General features: G+C 43.9%; 1 protein-coding gene across 1 annotated transcript in view; it reads right to left on the minus strand.

Annotated features, from left to right (window-relative positions):
• Positions 1-24,982, minus strand: part of LOC138672052 (acyl-CoA dehydrogenase family member 11-like) — a 239,854-nt gene that overhangs the window by 107,451 nt on the left and 107,421 nt on the right. The window contains exon 5 of the mRNA XM_069760128.1: positions 4,902-5,001. Within this exon, the coding sequence (XP_069616229.1) occupies positions 4,902-5,001 (100 nt within the window). The remainder of the gene's footprint in view (positions 1-4,901; positions 5,002-24,982) is intronic.

Consider the following 24,982-nt stretch of genomic DNA (forward strand, 5'->3'; position numbering starts at 1 on the left):
TTATTATTATCAGATGTGTTGTTGATAAATCATCTTTTATCACTTTAAGTGAATGAGCTGTTCCAGGCTATGGGAGGACGATGCCTTGAAGATAACTCAGGCTCCATAGCTTATTTTACAAGTGGGAGTTACCAATGTGAGACAAATAACTAACATAGAACAGGAGAAATTAAATTTCTCTTCTAACAAAACACATTTTTTGCTTCTCTCTGAGCTCTGCTATATTGCCACAACATTGCAACCCTTTCTGCCTGTGAGATGGAAGCTGCAGCTGAGAGAAACCTGCAGCTGTGTCCGTTATAAACCCACAGAGTTCTGCAGTGAGATCAGAAGAGCAGAGAGCGGCCATTATATACCACACTGGTAACTCCCCTTCATGTAAAACAACATCTGGAGGCAGTTATCTTCCAGGCAACGTCCTCCCAAGAGCCTGGAAGAGGCCATTTTATATAAAGTGATAAAAGATTATTTATAAACTAGATGGCAGCCCGATTCTAAAGAATCGGGAGTCTAGAATCCATATATACTTTATTTATTCAAATGTAAGAATAATACAATTAATAAATAATAGTAAGAAAGAACAAAAATAATAGGCAGTATATGGAGAAAACACCAAACAAAAGTTCAAAATTGGTGTGAAAATGTCACTGAACCACTTGACAACTAAATATATATAGTTTTGGTAAATGGTATTATCATTTTTTTGACGAAATTCGGCAGGAGCTTGAAGAGCAACGTCACTGGGCCCGCCTCCACGCAGTAGAAACTTGCTGTGAGGTAAAAATTCAAAAATCACACCAAAATGGCGGGCGGAGTGTGTCACAGTACGGCACGTTTCTGATTGGTCGCTCGCAGCAGGCGGCAACCAATCAGACACTGGACACTGTTGACGTCACTTATCTCCGGACATTAGCTCCGGACATTAGCTCCGGACATTAGCTCCGCACATTAGCTCCGGACATTAGCTCCGGACATTAGCTCCGGACAAAGCCACGGAAGTTGGCACAAATTGCAGGAAGTAGTATTCTAGGCAATTAATCTCCGGACATTAGCTCCGGACATTAGCTCCGGACATTAGCTCCGGACAAAGCCACGGAAGTTGGCACAAATTGCAGGAAGTAGTATTCTAGGCAATTATATATTAGACAAGGCATCTGATATGAGGCATACAGGGAGGGCTTTTTTCGGCAGTCTACAGTTAGGTCCATATATATTTGGACAGAGACAACATTTTTCTAATTTTGGTTCTAGACATTACCACAATGAATTTTAAAGAAAACAATTCAGATGCAGTTAAAGTTCAGACTTTCAGCTTTCATTTGAGGGTATCCACATTAAAATTGGATGAAGGGTTTAGGAGTTTCAGCTCCTTAACATGTGCCACCCTGTTTTTAAAGGGACCAAAAGTAATTGGACAATTGACTCCAAGGCAATTTCATGGACAGATGTGGGCAATCCCTTTGTTATGTCATTCTCAATTAAGCAGATAAAAGGGCTGGAGTTGTTTTGAGGTGAGGTGCTTGCATTTGGAAGGTTTTGTTGTGAAGTAAACATGCGGTCAAAGGAGCTCTCCATGCAGGTGAAACAAGTCATCCTTAAGCTGCGAAAACAGAAAAAAACCATCTGAGAAATTGCTACAAAAAGCAAAATCAGTTTGGTACATCCTGAGAAAGAAAGCACTGGTGAACTCATCAATGCAAAAAGACTTGGGCGCCCTCGGAAGACAACAGTGGTGGATGATTGCAGAATAATCTCCATGGTGAAGAGAAACCCCTTCACAACAGCCAACCAAGTGAACAACACTCTCCAGGAGGTAGGCGTATCAATATCCAAATCTACCATAAAGAGAAGACTGCATGAAAGTAAATACAGAGGGTTCACTGCACGGTGCAAGCCACTCATAAGCATCAAGAATAAAAAGGCTAGACTGGACTTTGCTAAAAAACATCTAAAAAAGCCTGCACAGTTCTGGAAGAACATTCTTTGGACAGATGAAACCAAGATCAACCTCTACCAGAATGATGGAAAGAGAAAAGTATGGCGAAGGCGTGGTACAGCTCATGATCCAAAGCATACCACATCATCTGTAAAACACGGCGGAGGCAGTGTGATGGCTTGGGCATGCATGGCTGCCAGTGGCACTGGGTCACTAGTGTTTATTGATGATGTGACACAAGACAGAAGCAGCCGAATGAATTCTGAGGTATTCAGAGACATACTGTGTGCTCAGATCCAGCCAAACTGATTGGTCGTCGTTTCATACTATAGATGGACAATGACCCAAAACATAAAGCCAAAGCAACCCAGGAGTTTATTAAAGCAAAGAAGTGGAATATTCTTGAATGGCCAAGTCAGTCACCTGATCTCAACCCAATTGAGCATGCATTTCATTGGTTAAAGACTAAACTTCAGACAGAAAGGCCCACAAACAAACAGCAACTGAAAACCACCGCAGTGAAGGCCTGGCAGAGCATCAAAAAGGAGGAAACACAGCATCTGGTGATGTCCATGAGTTCAAGACTTCAGGCAGTCATTGCCAACAAAGGGTTTTCAACTAAAAATGAACATTTTATTTAAAATTATTTAATCTGTCCAATTACTTTTGGTCCCTTTAAAAACAGGGTGGCACATGTTAAGGAGCCGAAACTCCTAAACCCTTCATCTAATTTTAATGTGGATACCCTCAAATGAAAGATGAAAGTCTGAACTTCAACTATATCTAAATAGTTTTGTTTAAAATTCATTGTGGTAATGTCTATAACCAAAATTAGAAAAATGTTGTCTCTGTCCAAATATATATGGACCTAAATGTATATGCCCATATTAATAGTTTAGATAGGTCAAATGTGATGGCAGATTCCCTTTAATAATATCCCTTGTCATCTACCTCTTCAAAAATAACATCCTGGGTGGTCTACTAAATGCGAATACAGATGCTTAATGGGGGAATACTAAGATTTTTCTTGTCCTGTACTTTGACTTCCAGCAAGATGGAAATGAAAAATGTTCCAGACCTCGAGGATAAAATTATGCAAGTTATTTCAATATTAAGTTAAAACTACGCCACTAAATATTGGAATAAATTGGATGATAAATAATCACTTTTTGCAACTGGGTTTCAATTAAAATATTGCACTGTTTGGCACTAACAGGGTCTTTGTTTCCCGGCACTTGTAACTTTGATTTGGTCTGTGCTCATAAATAAGCTGAGCGGATATCAGAAAAATACAGATGCAAGAGTTAAAAACTATGAGTCAGACCATAATAGCAGATTCACAGTTAACGCTTTCTGAAGGCAGCAGTAGACAGTATAATACAGAGGCAATGTGTGGCAAAATGTGCAAAATTTCTAATAAAACCCAAATGCAAAATTTACTTTTAATATAAAAATATATGCATTTAAGTTAAAAAAAAAAAAGTTTCACATTGTTGAACAACCCCTTTTGAGCCCCAATAGGGCCGGCGTTAGGGGCAGGCAAACTAGGCATTTGCCTAAGGCCCCCACACTCAGTGGCATGCTGATATGGGGCCCGTGAGTCAGGGGGATCCGATGCCAGCGCCGGCTACTCCCCCCCACATCACATAGTGCATTTAACAGTATCAGTATCATAGATGCAGATACAGTTGAAATCAATGATGGAGGAGAGAGCGTAAATATCCTATCATTCCCCCTCTGCTTCTGACACAGTGGGCACAATGACATCACTTCATCTCGTGCCACGCTGTGCAGTGTAGCTGCACTGTAGACACACGGCAGAGATCAGAGAAGCGGGGGAACGGGGAGAGGAGAGTATGTATTTACTTTTAAATCATTGAGTACGTGGTGGCCATAATACTGGAGTAATATGGAGTGTGTATTATACTATATGGGGCTGCATTATACTCTATCAAGGACTATTAGGAGTGCATTATACTATATGGGGGCTTTATTATACTGTATGGAGAATTACGGGGAATGCATTATACTGTATGCAGGACTATTATTATACATTTTTTATAGCGCCATTTATTCCAAGGCGCTTTACATGTGCAAAGGGACAAATATAGACAAATACAATAAACATGAGCAAAAACAAGGCACTAACAGGTACAGAAGGAGAGAGGACCCTGCCCGCAAGGGCTCACAGTCTATGGGGAGTGCATTGTACTATATGGAGGTATATGAGGGTGCATTATACAATATGGAAATATATGGGATACATTATGCTACACTAGGGACTATGGGGAGTATTATACTGTATGGAAGATTATGGGGTGCACAATACCATATGGAAGATTATTGGGTGCATTATACTATATGGAGGGCCATGGGATGCATTATACTATATTGAGGACTATGGGGTGTGCATTATACTATGTGGAAGACTATGGGGAGTGCATTATACTATATGGAGGAATATGGGTACTGTATTATACTTCATGGAGGTCTATGGGGAGCGTATTATACTATATGGAGGACTGTGGGGTATGCATTATACTAAAAAAAGCAAAACGCTGCTTATTCATTGAGTGATTGGATTATTTAATTGTTTATGCCAGAACAGAAATCATTGTTTTCAGCAGCACATAGCCCGGTGAAAACTACAGATATGCTGCTGATAACATGATACTGTATGGGGACTGAATGATCTACTTGTGATAGATCGGTGCCCAGCATTCTTTGTCAGCCGGTGTAAAGAGGCAGGGAAACAAGAATCGAACAACTTCAATATTGTTGATCTTGCTCATTTAACTGCTTAAATTCCATCCATGTAAATAGAACCAAAATGTTTCTGTGTGATGGTGCAATATGTTAGGACTTGTGGACCAAGTTTAAACTTTTGCCAAGGGCCCCACTTAGTCTAAAACCAGCCCTGGCTCCCAGAATACAGTATACTCTCTCCACACAATCATCATCTTACCTCTATGACCTTTGCTGCACCATCGGTCATAGCAAGAGGACAGCTGAACATTCCAGAGGATGGTGAATAGAGATAGAGCTTTACAACCTGGATCAAGCGGCTGCAGAATTCACAAAAGAAGTAATAGTATTACATTTATATACCCAATAAATTAGAGTCTGGAGCATAGTAATGACCTTTTAATAAAATGATGACTTAACACCTTCACCGTACATGTATGGCGCAAGAATCATACTGCAAAGTCATTTTTATCACAAAATTTACACCGTAAAATCAATTTCCAAAAACAATGTAGTAATTCGTTTTTTTTTTTCACAATTTATCCACACTTGAATTTTATTCCTGTGTTCCAGTACACTATGTGGTAAAATGGATGGTATCTGTCAAGGAAAACATCGGAGAGATCACGCAGATCACACCCCTGCACCAATTGTCAGAGATCACATTCAGGGGAGTCACACTGAACCACCCCGCTGTTACCTCTTTTTTGTCATAAACATCACTCTGCTGCTGCCTATTGTCAGGAGAATTACACGATTGGCCGGTGATTAATGGATAAGGCTGTGGCTGTTACCGTGAATGATTTGGTCACTGATAACTCCGTGATAAACCAAGAACTAGCTGCCACCACCAATAGTACCACCAATAGTTTTTTTAAATTGTATTTTTTTTTCTTTTTACATTTTACAGGAAAAGAAAAATACGTAGACATTTTAGATGTTCACTATCATTTAAAGGTTACCAACCAATCTTATACTATAGTAATAGTTAACTATAGCAATAGCTAAACATTTTTAAGTACTGTATATACTCAAGTATAAGCCGACCCGAGTATAAGCCGAGACCAGGGCTACCACTAGAAATTTCGGAGCCCCATACTCGCAAAATTTTTGGGGCCCCTTTGAGACTCCACCCAGGTTCCACCCCAGCCCCGCCTCCTCCACCCCTTGAACTGTCCACAGTCCCACCACTCTCTTTGAAAAACTCCACTTCTCACCTATCACACATTAACAGTTCCCATCACCAGATCACACATATAGCCAGCAGCTTTTGTTTTGGCTTAAAGATTTTTTAAGCCACCACCATAACACGGTAGACACTTTTGGCTGGGCCCTACTCTGCTGCAACCTACTAAATATTTGTTAAAATATGCAATACAATTTAGGTATATTTTTATTTATTTTTCAATTTTTAAAATGACCAATAATATCACATACAAGGAACAAATATAACACCATGACCAGACCACATATTACCACCAGTGACCGAATAATATCACATACAAGGAACAAATACCACCCCACTATGACCAGACCACATATTACCACCACAAAGTGAACGAATAATATCACATACAAGGAACAAATACCACCGCACCATGACCAGACCACATATTATTACTACATAGTGACTGAATACAATACTGATCAGTAATAAAATAAAACACAATACTAATATCATCATCAGTGCCATTATACACAGGAGATGTGTACTTAGTATGCAGTGTCTGTGTACAGGTTATACAGTGATCACCGGTGACATTATACACAGGACGTCTGTATATAGTATACAGTGTATGATGTCAGTGTATAGGTAACACACTGACTCACCAGTGACGTCTCAAGGTGAAATCCTTCATCTTTCATCCAGCATAGACCGCCATCACTTCATCCTGCCAGGACTTGTCTCTGCAGGAAATAACACAGTTAGGCTAGGGTCACGTTGCGTTAGTGCAATCCGTTTAGCGCTAGCGGATTGCGCTAACGCAATGTTTTCTATGGGGCTGCGGTCGGGGTCGCGGTAACGTCCCCGCTCTCGCAGATCCCCGATCTGCGAGAGCAGGGAACGGACCGCGGGCGCGCCTCGGACGCTGCAAGCAGCGTCCGCGGCGCGCCATGATTCACCGGCGCATCGCTAGCGCATGCCGAACATGGCACGCGCTAGTGAAGCGCGTTCCCATTGCCTTCAATGGGCACGTTAACGGACGCGTTGCACGGCGTTAATTTCGCCGTGCAACGCTGTCCGTTAAACGCGGTCCCATAACGCAATGGGAACCCAGCCTTATCTCGAGCTCCGCTTGCAGAACACATTACTTAATTTTTTCCAACTTCTACATTACACCACATGAAGAAAAAGAGGCTACATAGTGTCACTCTACACAGTAACAGGACCGCCACCCCCCATTTAAAACAGTGTCCTCAAAAAATAAAATAAATATATCACTGCAGTAATATCCCTTAACCCCTTTCTGACATTAGACGTACTATCCCGTCGAGGTGGGGTGGGCCCCTATGACCACCGACAGGATAGTACATCATACGCGATCGGCTGCGCTCACGGGGGGAGACCGGCCGATCGCGGCCGGGTGTCAGCTGCCTATCGCAGCTGACATCCGGCACTATGTGCCAGGAGCGGTCACGGACCGCTCCCGGCATATTAACCCCCGGCACACCGCGATCAAACATGAGCGCGATGTGCCGGCGGTATAGGGAAGATTCCCGCAGGGAGGGGGCTCCCTGCGGGCTTCCCTGAGCCCCCCACAGCAACGCAATGTGATCGCGTTGCTGCGAGAGTCTCCTCACCTCCCTCCCTGCTCCAGACCCGGATCCAAGATGGCCGCGGCATCCGGGTCCTGCAGGGAGGGAGGTGGCTTCACAGAGCCTGCTCAGAGCAGGCACTGTGAAGCCTGCAGTCCTGTAAGTAAGATAGGTGATCTGAAAGAGTGCTGTGCAAACTGTCAGATCACCGATCTGTGATGTCTCCCCTGGGGCAAAGTAAAAAAGTTAAAAAAAAAAATTTCCAAATGTGTAAAAAAAAAAAAAAAAATTCCTAAATAATGAAAAAAAAATAAAAATATTATTCCCATAAATACATTTCTTTATCTAAATAAAAAAAAACAATAAAAGTACACATATTTAGTAACTCTGCGTCCGTAACGGCCCGACCTATAAAACTGGCCCACTAGTTAACCCCTTCAGTAAACACCGTAAGAAAAAAAAAAAAAAAACGAGGCAAAAAACAACGCTTTATTATCATACTGCCAAACAAAAAGTGGAATAACACGCGATCAAAAAGACAGATATAAATAACCATGGTACCGTTGAAAGTGTCATCTTGTCCCACAAAAAACAAGCCGCCATACAGCATCATCAGCGAAAAAATAAAAAAGTTATAGTCCTCAGAATAAAGCGATGCAAAAATAATTATTTTTACTATAAAATGGTTTTTATCGTATAAAAGCACCAAAACATAAAAAAAATATAAATGAGGTAACATAGTAACATAGTAACATAGTTAGTAAGGCCGAAAAAAGACATTTGTCCATCCAGTTCAGCCTATATTCCATCATAATAAATACCCAGATCTACGTCCTTCTACAGAACCTAATAATTGTATGATACAATATTGTTCTGCTCCAGGAAGACATCCAGGCCTCTCTTGAACCCCTCGACTGAGTTCGCCATCACCACCTCCTCAGGCAAGGAGGTGAAAAAATAAAAAAGTTATAGTCCTCAGAATAAAGCGATGCAAAAATAATTATTTTTACTATAAAATGGTTTTTATCGTATAAAAGCACCAAAACATAAAAAAAATATAAATGAGGTATCGCTGTAATCGTACTGACCCGAAGAATAAAACTGCTTTATCCATTTTACCAAACGCGGAACGGTATAAACGCCTCCCCCAAAAGAAATTCATGAATAGCTGGTTTTTGGTCATTCTGCCTCACAAAAATCGGAATAAAAAGCGATCAAAAAATGTCACGTGCCCGAAAATGTTACCAATAAAAACGTCAACTCGTCCCGCAAAAAACAAGACCTCACATGACTCTGTGGACCAAAATATGGAAAAATTATAGCTCTCAAAATGTGGTAACGCAAAAAATATTTTTTGCAATAAAAAGCGTCTTTCAGTGTGTGACGGCTGCCAATCATAAAAATCCGCTAAAAAACCCGCTATACAAGTAAATCAAACCCCCCTTCATCACCCCCTTAGTTAGGGAAAAATTAAAAAAAATGTATTTATTTCCATTTTCCCATTAGGGTTAGGGTTAGGGCTAGGGTTAGGGTTGGGGCTAAAGTTAGGGTTGGGGCTAAAGTTACGGTTAGGGTTTAGATTACATTTACAGTTGGGAATAGGGTTGGGATTAGGGGTGTGTCAGGGTTAGAGGTGTGGTTAGGGTTACTGTTGGGATTAGGGTTAGGGGTGTGTTTGGACTAGGGTTTCAGTTATAATTGGGTGTTTTTCACTGTTTAGGCACATCAGGTGCTCTCCAAACGCAACATGGCGTCCGATCTCAATTCCAGCCAATTCTGCGTTGAAAAAGTAAAACAGTGATTCTTCCCTTCTGAGCTCTCCCGTGTGCCCAAACAGTGGTTCCCCCCCACATATGGGGTATCAGCGTACTCAGGACAAATAGGACAACAACTTTTGTGGTCCAATTTCTCCTGTTACCCTTGGAAAAAAACAAAACTGGGGGCTAAAAAATAATTTTTGTGGGAAAAAATTTTAGTTTTATTTTTACGGCTCTGCATTATAAACTTGTGTGAAGCCCTTGGTGGGTCAAAGCGCTCACCACACATCTAGATAAGTTCTTTAGGGGGTCTACTTTCCAAAATGGTGTCACTTGTGGGGGGTTTCTACTGTTTAGGTACATTAGGGGCTCTGCAAACGCAATGTGACACCAGCAGACCATTCCATCTAAGTCTGCATTCCAAATGGCGCTCATTCCCTTCCGAGCCTTCCCATGCGCCCAAACAGTGGTTCCCCCCACATATGGGGTATCATCGCACTCAGGACAAATTGGGCAACAAATTTTGGGGTCCAATTTCTCCTGTTACCGTCGGGAAAATACAAAACTGGGGGTAAAAAAAATAATTTTTGTGGGAAAAAAATTTTGTTTTATTTTTACGGCTCTGCATTATAAACTTGTGTGAAGCCCTTGGTGGGTCAAAGCGCTCAAAACACATCTAGATGAGTTCGTTAGGGGGTCTACTTTCCAAAATGGTGTCACTTTTGGGGGGTTTCAATGTTTAGGCACATCAGGAGCTCTCCAAACGCAACATGGCGTCCTGTTATGGCTGGCAATCAGGCAACACAGCGTGCAGTAATCAGCGCACATACAGAGATCTGGCAATAACCAAAAACAATAGGACGAGCTCTGAGACGTGGAATCTCTGTAGACTGCAGTACCTGATCTATCCTCACACAACTGTAAGCAGCAGTGGATTGCGCCTATCAACTACCTATGCAACTCGGCACTGCCTGAGGAGCTGACTAGCCTGAAGATAGAAATACAAGCCTGACTTACCTCAGAGAAATACCCCAAAGGAATAGGCAGCCCCCCACATATAATGACTGTTAGCAAGATGAAAAGACAAACGTAGGAATGAAATAGATTCAGCAAAGTGAGGCCCGATATTCTAGACAGAGCGAGGATAGCAAAGAGAACTATGCAGTCTACAAAAAACCCTAAAACGAAAACCACGCAAAGGGGCAAAAAGACCCACCGTGCCGAACTAACAGCACGGCGGTGCACCCCTTTGCTTCTCAGAGCTTCCAGCAAAAGTTAATAGCAAGCTGGACAGAAAAAACAGAAAACAAACTAGAAGCACTTATCTAGCAGAGCAGCAGGCCCAAGGAAAGATGCAGTAGCTCAGATCCAACACTGGAACATTGACAAGGAGCAAGGAAGACAGACTCAGGTGGAGCTAAATAGCAAGGCAGCCAACGAGCTCACCAAAACACCTGAGGGAGGAAGCCCAGAGACTGCAATACCACTTGTGACCACAGAAGTGAACTCAGCCACAGAATTCACAACAGTACCCCCCCCTTGAGGAGGGGTCACCGAACCCTCACCAGAACCCCCAGGCCGACCAGGATGAGCCACATGAAAGGCACGAACAAGATCTGGGGCATGGACATCAGAGGCAAAAACCCAGGAATTATCTTCCTGAGCATAACCCTTCCATTTGACCAGATACTGGAGTTTCCGTCTAGAGACACGAGAATCCAAATCTTCTCCACAATATACTCCAATTCCCCCTCCACCAAAACAGGGGCAGGAGGCTCCACAGATGGAACCATAGGTGCCACGTATCTCCTCAACAACGACCTATGGAATACATTATGTATGGAAAAGGAGTCTGGGAGAGTCAGACGAAAAGACACCGGATTGAGAATCTCAGAAATCCTATACGGACCAATAAAACGAGGTTTAAATTTAGGAGAGGAAACCTTCATAGGTATATGACGAGAAGATAACCAAACCAGATCCCCAACACGAAGTCGGGGTCCCACACGGCGTCTGCGATTAGCGAAAAGCTGAGCCTTCTCCTGGGACAAGGTCAAATTGTCCACTACCTGAGTCCAGATCTGCTGCAACCTGTCCACCACATAATCCACACCAGGACAGTCCGAAGACTCAACCTGTCCTGAAGAGAAACGAGGATGGAACCCAGAATTGCAGAAAAATGGAGAGACCAAGGTAGCCGAGCTGGCCCGATTATTAAGGGCGAACTCAGCCAACGGCAAAAATGACACCCAATCATCCTGGTCAGCGGAAACAAAACATCTCAGATATGTTTCCAAGGTCTGATTGGTTCGTTCGGTCTGGCCATTAGTCTGAGGATGGAAGGCCGAGGAAAAAGATAGGTCAATGCCCATCCTACCACAAAAGGCTCGCCAGAACCTCGAGACAAACTGGAAACCTCTGTCAGAAACAATATTCTCAGGAATGCCATGTAAACGAACCACATGCTGGAAGAACAAAGGCACCAAATCAGAGGAGGAAGGCAATTTAACCAAGGGCACCAGATGGACCATTTTAGAAAAGCGATCACAGACCACCCAAATGACCGACATTTTTTGAGAAACGGGAAGGTCAGAAATGAAATCCATCGAAATATGTGTCCAAGGCCTCTTCGGGACCGGCAAGGGCAAAAGCAACCCACTGGCACGTGAACAGCAGGGCTTAGCCCTAGCACAAATTCCACAGGACTGCACAAAAGCACGCACATCCCGTGACAGAGATGGCCACCAGAAGGATCTAGCAACCAACTCCCTGGTACCAAAGATTCCTGGATGACCGGCCAGCACCGAACAATGAAGTTCAGAGATAACTTTACTAGTCCACCTATCAGGGACGAACAGTTTCTCGGCCGGACAACGATCAGGTTTATTAGCCTGAAATTTCTGCAACACTCTCCGCAAATCAGGGGAGATGGCAGACACAATGACTCCTTCCTTGAGGATACTCGCCGGCTCAGATAACCCCGGAGAGTCGGGCACAAAACTCCTAGACAGAGCATCCGCCTTCACATTTTTAGAGCCCGGAAGGTATGAAATCACAAAATCAAAACGAGCAAAAAATAACGACCAAAGGGCCTGTCTAGGATTCAAGCGCTTGGCAGACTCAAGATAAGTAAGGTTCTTATGATCAGTCAAAACCACCACGCGATGCTTAGCACCCTCAAGCCAATGACGCCACTCCTCGAATGCCCACTTCATGGCCAGCAACTCTCGGTTGCCCACATCATAATTACGCTCAGCAGCAGAAAATTTCCTGGAAAAGAAAGCACATGGTTTGAACACTGAGCAACCAGAACCTCTCTGTGACAAAACCGCCCCTGCACCAATCTCAGAAGCATCAACCTCGACCTGGAACGGAAGAGAAACATCAGGTTGACACAACACAGGGGCACAGCAAAAACGACGCTTCAACTCCTGAAAAGCTTCCACGGCAGCAGAAGACCAATTAACCAAATCAGCACCCTTCTTGGTCAAATCGGTCAATGGTCTGGCAATGCTAGAAAAATTACAGATGAAGCGACGATAAAAATTAGCAAAGCCCAGGAATTTCTGCAGACTTTTTAGAGATGTCGGCTGAGTCCAATCCTGGATGGCCTGAACCTTAACCGGATCCATCTCGATAGTAGAAGGGGAAAAGATGAACCCCAAAAATGAAACTTTCTGCACACCGAAGAGACACTTTGATCCCTTCACGAACAAGGAATTAGCACGCAGTACCTGGAAAACCATTCTGACTTGCTTCACATGAGACTCCCAATCATCTGAGAAGATCAAAATGTCATCCAAGTAAACAATCAAGAATTTATCCAGATACTCACGGAAAATGTCATGCATAAAAGACTGAAAAACAGATGGAGCATTGGCAAGTCCGAACGGCATCACCAGATACTCAAAATGACCCTCGGGCGTATTAAATGCCGTTTTCCATTCATCTCCCTGCCTGATTCTCACCAGATTATACGCACCACGAAGATCAATCTTAGTAAACCAACTAGCCCCCTTAATCCGAGCAAACAAGTCAGAAATCAATGGCAAGGGATACTGAAACTTAACAGTGATCTTATTAAGAAGGCGGTAATCAATACACGGTCTTAGCGAACCATCCTTCTTGGCTACAAAAAAGAACCCTGCTCCCAATGGTGACGACGATGGGCGAATATGTCCCTTCTCCAGGGACTCCTTCACATAACTGCGCATAGCGGTGTGTTCAGGTATGGACAAATTAAATAAACGACCCTTAGGGAATTTACTACCAGGAATCAAATCGATAGCACAATCACAATTCCTATGCGGAGGTAGGGCATCAGACTTGGACTCTTCAAATACATCCTGAAAGTCCGACAAGAACTCTGGGATGTCAGAAGGAATGGATGACGAAATAGACAAAAATGGAACATCACCATGTACTCCCTGACAACCCCAGCTGGTTACCGACATAGAGTTCCAATCCAATACTGGATTATGGGTTTGTAGCCATGGCAACCCCAACACGACCACATCATGCAAATTATGCAGTACCAGAAAGCGAATAACTTCCTGATGTGCAGGAGCCATGCACATGGTCAGCTGGGCCCAGTACTGAGGCTTATTCTTGGCCAAAGGTGTAGCATCAATTCCTCTCAACGGAATAGGACACCGCAAAGGCTCCAAGAAAAATCCACAACGTTTAGCATAATCCAAATCCATCAGATTCAGGGCAGCGCCTGAATCCACAAACGCCATGACAGAATATGATGACAAAGAGCACATTAAGGTAATGGACAAAAGGAATTTGGACTGTACAGTACCAATAACGGCAGAGCTATCGAACCGCCTAGTGCGTTTAGGACAATTAGAAATAGCATGAGTAGAATCACCACAATAGAAACACAGTCTGTTCAGACGTCTGTGTTCGTGCCGTTCTACTTTAGTCATAGTCCTGTCGCACTGCATAGGCTCAGGCTTACTCTCAGACAATACCGCCAGATGGTGCACAGATTTACGCTCGCGCAAGCGACGACCGATCTGAATGGCCAAGGACATAGACTCATTCAAACCAGCAGGCATAGGAAATCCCACCATTACATCCTTAAGAGCTTCAGAGAGACCCTTTCTGAACAAAGCCGCTAGTGCAGATTCATTCCACAGAGTGAGTACTGACAATTTCCTAAATTTCTGACAATATACTTCTACATCATCCTGACCCTGGCATAAAGCCAGCAGATTTTTCTCAGCTTGATCCACTGAATTAGGCTCATCGTAAAGCAATCCCAGCGCCTGGAAAAATGCATCAACATTACTCAATGCAGAATCTCCTGGTGCAAGAGAAAACGCCCAGTCCTGTGGGTCGCCGCGCAAAAAAGAAATAATAATCAAAACCTGTTGAATAGGATTACCAGAAGAATGAGGTTTCAAGGCCAAAAATAGCTTACAATTATTTCTGAAGCTCAGGAACTTAGTTCTGTCACCAAAAAACAAATCAGGAATCGGAATTCTTGGTTCTAGCATCGATTTCTGATCAATAGTATCTTGAATCTTTTGTACATTTACAACGAGATTATCCATTGAGGAGCACAGAGCCTGAATATCCATGTCCACAGCTGTGTCCTGAAGCACTCTAATGTCTAGGGGAAAAAAAAGACTGAAGACAGAGCTAAGAAAAAAAAATGATGTCAGGATTTCTTTTTTCCCTCTATTGGAAATCATTGAAGGGCTCCTTGTACTGTTATGGCTGGCAATCAGGCAACACAGCGTGCAGTAATCAGCGCACATACAGAGATCTGGCAATAACCAAAAACAATAGGACGAGCTCTGAGACGTGGAATCTCTGTAGACTGCAGTACCTGATCTATCCTCACACAACTGTAAGCAGCAGTGGATTGCGCCTATCAACTACCTATGCAACTCGGCACTGCCTGAGGAGCTGACTAGCCTGAAGATAGAAATACAAGCCTGACTTACCTCAGAGAAATACCCCAAAGGAATAGGCAGCCCCCCACATATAATGACTGTTAGCAAGATGAAAAGACAAACGTAGGAATGAAATAGATTCAGCAAAGTGAGGCCCGATATTCTAGACAGAGCGAGGATAGCAAAGAGAACTATGCAGTCTACAAAAAACCCTAAAACGAAAACCACGCAAAGGGGCAAAAAGACCCACCGTGCCGAACTAACAGCACGGCGGTGCACCCCTTTGCTTCTCAGAGCTTCCAGCAAAAGTTAATAGCAAGCTGGACAGAAAAAACAGAAAACAAACTAGAAGCACTTATCTAGCAGAGCAGCAGGCCCAAGGAAAGATGCAGTAGCTCAGATCCAACACTGGAACATTGACAAGGAGCAAGGAAGACAGACTCAGGTGGAGCTAAATAGCAAGGCAGCCAACGAGCTCACCAAAACACCTGAGGGAGGAAGCCCAGAGACTGCAATACCACTTGTGACCACAGAAGTGAACTCAGCCACAGAATTCACAACAGCGTCCCATCTCAATTCCTGTCAATTTTGCATTGAAAAGTCAAATGGCGCTCCTTCCCTTCCGAGCTCTCCCATGCACCCAAACAGTGGTTTACCCCCACATATGGAGTATCAGCGTACTCAGGACAAATTGTACAACAACTTTTGGGGTCCAATTTCTTCTCTTACCCTTGGGAAAATAAAAAATTGGGGGCGAAAAGATAATTTTTGTGAAAAAATATGATTTTTTATTTTTACGGTTCTGAATTATAAACTTCTGTGAAGCACTTGGTGGGTCAAAGTGCTCACTATACCTCTAGATAAGTTCCTTAGGGGGTCTACATTCCAGAATGGTGTCACTTGTGGGGGGTTTCAATGTTTAGGCACATCAGGGGCTCTCCAACCGCAACATGGTGTCCCATCTCGATTCCAGTCAATTTTGCATTGAAAAGTCAAATGGCGCTCCTTCGCTTCCGAGCTCTCTCATGCGCCCAAACAGTGGTTTACCCCCACATATGGGGTATCGGTGTACTCAGGACAAATTGTACAACAACTTTTGGGGTCCATTTTCTCCTGTTACCCTTGGTAAAATAAAACAAATTGGAGCTGAAGTAAATTTTTTGTGAAAAAAAGTTAAATGTTCATTTTTATTTAAACATTCCAAAAATTCCTGTGAAGCACCAGAAGGGTTAATAAACTTCTTGAATATGGTTTTGAGCACCTTGAGGGGTTCAGTTTTTAGAATGGTGTCACACTTGGGTATTTTCTATTATATAGACCCCTCAAAATGACTTCAAATGAGATGTGGTCCCTAAAAAAAAAAATGGTGTTGTAAAAATGAGAAATTGCTGGTCAAATTTTAACCCTTATAACTCCCTAACAAAAAAAAATTTTGGTTCCAAAATTGTGCTGATGTAAAGTGACATGTGGGAAATGTTACTTATTAAGTATGTTGTGTGACATATCTCTGTGATTTAATTGCATAAAAATTCAAAGTTGGAAAATTGCGAAATTTTCATAATTTTCGCCAAATTTCCGTTTTTTTCACAAATAAACGCAGGTACTATCAAAGAATTTTTACCACTATCATGAAGTACAATATGTCACGAGAAAACAATGTCAGAATCACTGGGATCCGTTGAAGCGTTCCAGAGTTATAACCTCATAAAGGGACAGTGGTCAGAATTGTAAAAATTGGCCCGGTCATTAACGTGCAAACCACCCTTGGAGGTAAAGGGGTTAATTAGCCCCTATGGTAATAATAATGTCCCCCACCCTGGCCCCGTGTGTCTCATTCCTGGCTTCAGCCATATGTTCACCCATCCTGCCCTCATGAGTATCCATCCTGCCCCATATGATCTCCCCATTCTGCCCCATCGTATCCATCCTGTCCCATGATCCTGTACGATCTGTCTCCAACCCTGCTCCATTTGTCTCCAATCATGCCCCCATGTCTTTCATCCTGCACCGTGTCTCCAATCATACCGTGTATCTCCATTCTGCCCCGTGTCTCCAATCATGCCCGTATCTCCATTCTGCCCCCTATGGCTCCAATAATGCCCCCATGTCTCCAGTCATGCCCCGTATCTCTATTCTGCCCTGGTGTCCAGCATTCTGTCCCTGTGTCCAGCATTCTGCCTCTGTATCCAGCATTTTGCCCGTGTCTCATAGTCTGCCCCTCGTGTCCAGAATTCTGCCCCCGTGTCTCACAGTCTGCCCCTGTGTCCATCATTCTGCCCCGTGTCTCACATTCTGCCCCTCGTGTCCAGCATTCTGCCCCCATGTCTCAGTCTGCCCCTCGTGTCCAGCATTCTGCCCCTCATGTCCAGCATTCTGCCCCTCATGTCCAGCATTCTGCCCCTCATGTCCAGCATTCTGCCCGTGTCTCAGTCTGTGTCATGGTCTGCTGAGTTTCTGGGATTAGGTGGTTTTAGGGTTAACTTGGATGGCCTCACTCTAGGATTTTGGGAGGCTTTTTATAGCCTCATTGTGGAGCCATCCTCTGTCGCTTATACTCTGACTCTTGGCCGAGTGTGTGTGACCCTGTTGTGCCTGTATTTTGTGCCTGTGCTTTGTGCCTGTGCTAATTTATGCTTGTCTGGTTCTGATCTGGTTCTGTCCCCGTTTAGAGTTCTGTCTGTCTTTTTGTACTCCGCTGCTATCTCTGTGTATGACTACTTGCTTACGTTCTGACTATTCTCTGCTCGTCCCTTCTGTACCGCGCCGCCCTCTCTGTGTCTGACCCCCGTTTGTACGACTTAAGTTTTCTTTTCCTCTATTTTAGGGTGCCTGTAGAATCCTGCATTTATCTTCAGTAGCAGGATGCTAAGCCCCGCCCCCTGTTGTCACATGATCGTAGGGCCTTCTGTTTCCTTCTACCTTTAGCTCTCTGCGCAGGTCCTATCTGCCTGAGCTTTCCCTGTGCCATCTGACCCCGGGATCTCCCACAGTGTGGGTGAGTCACCCTGCTCAGCCGTGGCAGCACGCCGGTGCTGACAGGGTTCTGATAGTCTGCCCCTTGCATCCAGCATTCTGCCCCTCATGTCGAGCATTCTGCCCCCGTGCCAGCATTCTGCCCCCGTGTCTCACAGTCTGCCCCTCATGTCCAGCATTCTGCCCGTGTCCAGCATTCTGCCCGTGTCCCAGTCTTTCCCCGTGTCCAGCATTCTGCCAGTGTCCAGCATTCTGCCCCCGTGTCCAGCATTCTGCCCCGTGTCACTGTCCAGCATTCTGCCCCCATGTCTCAGAGTCTTTCCCCATGTCCAGCATTCTGCCTGTGTCTCAGTCTGCACCTCGTGTCCAGTATTCTGCCCCCATGTCTCACAGTCTGCCCCTCGTGTCCAGCATTCTGCCCCTTGTGTCCAGCATTCTGCCCCCATGTCCATAATTCTGCCCCCGTGTCCAGCATTCTGCCCCTGTGTCTCACAGTCTGCCCCTTGTGTCCAGCATCTCTGCTCCAGCGTGTCCAGCATTCTGCCCCGGGGCCCCCTGGATCGCCGCTCTCAAAAAAAAAAAACACGAGTTCTTACCTGGCGAAGCTCACTCCCTCCACGCAGGTGAAGCACGCACTCGCCGGCGGCTGACAATGACTTCAGACGCTAGCAAAGTGCGCACTGCAGCTCAAGTCAGCTGCCAGCCTCCGACTGGCTGGCGGCTGTTAACTATTGACGCACGGGCGCAGGCCCGCACGTCAATAGCGTGCCGCAGCGCCTGTAGGGGGGCCCGGTGAGTAGATGAGATGGGGCCCGTTGCGGGCCCCTTCTGCCCACCGGGCCCCATATGCCAGTCATGGCTGTAATGCCCTGATGGCGGCCCTGGCCGAGACCCCTAATTTTGCCACAAAAAATTGGGAAAACTTATTGACACGAGTATAAGCCTAGGGTGGGAAATGCAGCAGCTACTGGTAAATTTCAAAAATAAAAATAGATACCAATAAAAGTAAAATTGATGGAGACATCAGTAGGTTAAGTTTTTTTGAATATCGATATTTAATCAGGAGCCCCATATAATGCTCCATACAGTTCATGATGGGCCCCATAAGATGCTCCATACAAAATATGCCCCATATAATGCTCCATAAAGTTCATTATGGGCCCCATAAGATACTCCATATTTAAGTATACTCCATTTAATGCTGCACAAAAGGTTAATGATGGCCCCCTAAGATGCTCCATAGAATATTATGCCCCATATAATGCTGCACAAAGGTTGATGATGGCCCCTTACGATGCTCCATAGATTATGCCCCATATGCTGCTGCACAAAGGTTGATGGCCCCATAAGATGCTCCATAGATTATGCCCTATATGCTGCGGCACAAAGGGTGATGGCCCCATAAGATGCTCCAAGGATTATGCCCCATATGCTGCTGCACAAAGGTTGATTGTCCCATAAAATGCTCCATAGATTATGCCCCATACGCTGCTGCTGCGATGAAAAAAAAAATGACATACTCACCTCTCGTCACTCAGGCCCCCGACACTTGCGATATTCACCTGTCCCCGTTCCACTGCCGTGCGCCGCTCCGTCGTCCGGCTCTCTGACTGTTCAGGCAGAGGGCACACACTAATCACGTCATCGCGCCCTCTGACCTGAATGACACAGCCAGAGGACGCAGAAGACGGAACCCGACGGTGGAACGGGGACAGGTGAATGCTCATCCTCCCCCGTTATACTCACCCTCCCGGCGATGTCCCTGCTTCTCCGTCGCTTGTTCCTGTGTTCAGCGGTCACTGGTACCGCTCATTAAAGTAATGAATATGCGCTCCACCCCTATGGGAGTGGAGTCGCGTCCATATTCATTACTTTAATGAGCAGTACCACGTGACCGCTGAACACAGGAAGAGCTGCCGGCACCCGGAGACCATCGCATCGGAGAAGCAGGGACCGCGCCGGGAGCAGGCGAGTATGAAGTGACAGCCACAGCTCCCCCTCCGACCCCCTGGGAATGACTCGAGTATAAGCCGAGAGGGGCACTTTCAGCCTAAAAAAATGGGCTGAAAATCTCGGCTTTTACTCGAGTATATACGGTATATAAAGAGTAAAATCTTAACAATAGACTCAGGCAAAAGGAAATGGGGGGGAAATGATGTGGAATGCTATAACCTAGTTATATCCATCTCATAGAGGTCATATATTTAACATGGCCCATAAGGAATCCCAAGGAGACCAAACAAGGTTAAATCTCTTTACAGTATTGTCATTAAGGGCTGCCCAGCATTCAAAGTTCTTGATATCATTGATGCGAGAATAAAGATCTAGTTGAGAAGGTTGAGAGGTTTGCTTCCAATGGTAGGCAATCAAACAGTGTGCTGCTGTTAACATACTGTATGTAAAAGCAATCTAATGCATCACTTGAATATGGATCCAGGGAAAATATTCAATAGAAAGAGCTGAGCATTCTGTGGGCGATCTACTCCAAAAACTTGCTTAGTGAGGAGTTGGACTATTACCTAAAACGGTTTAATCAGTGGCCAGACCCCAAAAATGTGAAAAATAGAACCTCTAGACAGGAGCAATGCCAGCAAAGGGAAGGAATAGATGGGTCCATTTTATGGAAAAAAATCTGGCATATGGTGGAACGATTTTGTACTGATTTTCTTTGTATGAAATACAAGATGCAGTATTGGCTGCTCTGGTCCAAACATTTTTCCACTCTACCACGGTCAAATGTTTTACCCAAATATTTCTCCCATTTGAGCATATAAGCGTGTCTAGTTAGGGAATCTGAGTCTGGAGCTCGAAAAATATTGTAAATACTACAGTAGATATTAAACTTGTTGCTATTGAACTATATTTGCACAGTTCCTCAAAGGAAGTAGGAATGGAGGTCTGCAGACTGTGAAATAATGATGAGGCAAAGTGCCTAATTTTAATATATTGAAGTAATGTGAGAGAACTGAGGGAGAATTTTGTTTTCAGCTCATCATAGAAATGTAAAATTTGCGTATTATAGTTGATTATGTCAGTGAAGTTAAACAAGCCAGATTGAATGCATACCCATGTAAACGCGTGGGTTGAACTTTCAGGAAAATTCGACCACCAATAGTTTTTACAGGCTGATCATACATATGTTGCAAAGGACAATCAAAAGAACCTGGTTTATATAAGTTAGGTCAAATTATAAGAGATAAGAGATACTATACATCACATATTACAGATGATAAGACGAATGGACATACCCTTTGTGGCGGTTCGTTTCTATCAATGGATGTTTTTGTTGTTTTAGGGATAATCAATTGTGAAGATGGCCCAGTCATGTAATATGTGATGTATAGCATCTCTTTTAATTTGACCTAACTTTTATAAACCAGGTTCTTTTGATTGTCCTTTGCAACATATGTCTCAGAATATAGCTCTCTCCATTTCTGAAGGTTATCGGAGGACCCTGACATGTTTTCTAAGATTGTATATATGACTTTTGCCTGAAATTGTAAATAGTGTTTCCTGTAACTGTACATTTTGTATATATTGTAGCACTGTATATAACCGTGTGACGATTAACCTGGAGGTTCATTATATTTTTTCTATTTCTTACAGCATTATTGTGATCAAGGCCACGGGGTGGCCGAAACGTTAATTGCCTTATTACCTGTCGTTTCGTTTTCATCACCATATCTCAATAAAATTTTCACCTAAACAAGCTTTTTGAACTGGATGAGTGCAGTGATTTTTCACCTCTTCCCTAAATAGTTCATGCATAATTTGGAGGTGTGCTTTGGGTCATTGTCCTGTTGTAGTATGAAATTGGCTCCAATCAAGCGCTGTCCACAGGGTATGGCATGGCGTTGCAAAGTGGAGTGGTAGCCTTCCTTATTTAAAATCCCTTTCACCTTGTACAAATCTCCCACTTTACCAGCACCAAAGCAACCCCAGACCATCACATTACCTCCACCATGCATGACAAATGGCGTCAGGCACTCTCCCAGCAACTTTTCAGTTGTTCTGCGTCTCACAAATGTTCTTCTGTGTGATCCAAACACCTCAAACTTGGATTTGTCTGTCCATACCACTTTTTTCCAATCTTCCTCTGTCCAATTTCTGTGTTCTTTTGCCCATATTAATTTTTTCCTTTTATTAGCCAGTCTCAGATATGGCTTTTTCTTTGATACTCTGCCCTGAAGGCCAGCATCCCAGAGTCGCCTCTTCACTGTGGACGTTGACACTGGCATTTTGCGTGTATTATTTAATGAAGCTGCCAGTTGAGGACCTGTGAGGCGTCGATTTCTCAAACTACACACTCTAATGTACTTGTCTTGTTGCTCAATTGTGCAGCGGGGCCTCCCAATTCTCTTTCTACTCTGGTTAGAGCCTGTTTGTGCTCTCCTCTGAAGGGAGTAGTACACACCGTTGTAGGAAATCTTCAGTTTCTTGGCAATATCTCGCAAGGAATAGCCTTCATTTCTAACAACAAGAATAGACTGTCGAGTTTCACATGGAAGTTCTTTTCTTCTGGCCATTTTGAGAGTTTAATGGAACCAACAAATGTAATGCTCCAGATTCTCAACTAGCTCAAAGGAAGGTCAGGTTTATAGGTTCTCTAATCAGCCAAACTGTTTTCAGCTGTGCTAACATACCTGCACAAGGGTTTTCAATGGTATTCTAATCATCATTAGCCTTCTTACACAGTTAGCAAACACAAAGTACCATAAGAACACTGGAGTGATGGTTGTTGGAAATGGGCCTCTATATACCTATGAAGATATTGCATTACAAACCAGACGTTTGCAGCTAGAATAGTCATTTACCACATTAACAATGTATAGAGTGTATTTCTGAATCATTTAATGTTAGCTTCTTTGGAAAAAAAACTGTGCTTTTCCTTCAAAAATAAGGACATTTCTAAGTGACCCTAAACTTTGGAAAGGTAGTGTAGCTGTACCATTTTGAGCGAAGGGGACAATCATTACTGTATATACTCATGTATAAGCTGAGTTTTTCAGCACCATTTTTGAGCTGAAAATGCCCAACTCGGCTTATACACGAGTCCTTGTCACAGAAAGACGGTGGGGGAGGGGGAGAGGCGGAGCAGCGGGTCACAGAGGCAGCAGCCGGCAGCTGTAGATAAAGCCCGTGCCTGCTGCTAAAGAGAAATAAATATTCACTGCACTGGCAGTCCCGAAAAAAAAACAAGCCCTCATATGTCTGTCTAGGTGGACAGAAAAATAAGAGTTGCGGCTCCAGGAATAAAAAACAAAAGCAGAAAAACTGAAATTGCCCCCATCGTGAAGGGGTTAAGGAAAAACTAGTACAGCAATTGTGTATGAGCTCTGAGAAATTATATGTGAACTTAAAAGAGCACATTATACAATAAATGTCAAACTTATCTAGGGTACGTGTAAAGTAAGTGGCCAGTAGAGATGGGCGAAAACCTGGATGTTCAGGTCCGTCCGAACAGTTACAAAAAGTTCAAGTTCCAGAACAGTACCCTAACATCCAGTGTTTGCCACGCTGTCATGTGCATGACAGCACGGCAAACACCGCTTCTGATCGGTGGTGAAATAAACCCTGCTGGTCAGCGAGCCGCAGTTCCCACACTGTCAAAAAACAGCGTGAGCACTCAGCTGTGATCGGAGGTATAAAGCTTACAGCACCTCCAGTTACTGGAGTCAGCTGATGGAACTACTGCTCCCATCATCTGACACCTGCTGTCGCTAATAACAGTGAGAGCAGGAGTGGCTGATGGATGTGTATTCAGTAGCTGCTCCTGAGTTGTAAATAAATAATTTAAAAAAAAACCCGGCATGGGTTCCCCTGTATTTTTGATAACCAACCAGGCAAAACTCACAGCTGTGGCTGCAACCCTCAGCTGTCAGCTTGAACAAGACTGTTTATCAAGAATAGAGGTGTCGCCCATGGCTGTGTTATATACTGCGTGGGCTGTGTTATATACTGCGTGGGCTGTGTTATATACTGCGTAGGCTGTGTTATATACTGCGTGGGCTGTGCTATATATTACATGGGCTGTGTTATATACTATGTGGCTGTGTTATATACTGCGTGGGCTGTGTTATATACTGCGTGGGCTGTGTTATATACTGCGTAGGCTGTGTTATATACTGCGTGGGCTGTGCTATATATTACATGGGCTGTGTTATATACTATGTGGCTGTGTTATATACTGCGTGTCTGCTATATACTACATGGCTCCTATATACTACATGGCCTGTGCTATATACTATGTGGCTGCTATATACATACAGTGGGGCAAAAAAGTATTTAGTCAGTCAGCAATAGTGCCAGTTCCACCACTTAAAAAGATGAGAGGCGTCTGGAATTTACATCATACGTAGACCTCAACTATGGGAGACAAACTGAGAAAAAAAAATCCAGAAAATCACATTGTCTGTTTTTTTAACATTTTATTTGCATATTATGGTGGAAAATAAGTATTTGGTCAGAAACAAAATTTCATCTCAATACTTTGTAATATATCCTTCGTTGGCAATGACAGAGGTCAAACGTTTTCTGTAAGTCTTCACAAGGTTGCCACACACTGTTGTTGGTATGTTGGCCCATTCCTCCATGCAGATCTCCTCTAGAGCAGTGATATTTTTGGCTTTTCGCTTGGCAACACAGACTTTCAACTCCCTCCAAAGGTTTTCTATAGGGTTGAGATCTGGAGACTGGCTAGGCCACTCCAGGACCTTGAAATCCTTCTTACGAAGCCACTCCTTCGTTGCCCTGGCGGTGTGCTTTGGATCATTGTCATGTTGAAAGACCCAGCCACGTTTCATCTTCAATGCCCTTGCTGATGGAAGGAGGTTTGCACTCAAAATCTCACGATACATGGCCCCATTCATTCTTTCAGGTACCCGGATCAGTCGTCCTGGCCCCTTTGC

Source organism: Ranitomeya imitator, chromosome 1 (assembly GCF_032444005.1).
Source record: "Ranitomeya imitator isolate aRanImi1 chromosome 1, aRanImi1.pri, whole genome shotgun sequence".
Classification (NCBI taxonomy): Eukaryota; Metazoa; Chordata; class Amphibia; order Anura; family Dendrobatidae; genus Ranitomeya; species Ranitomeya imitator.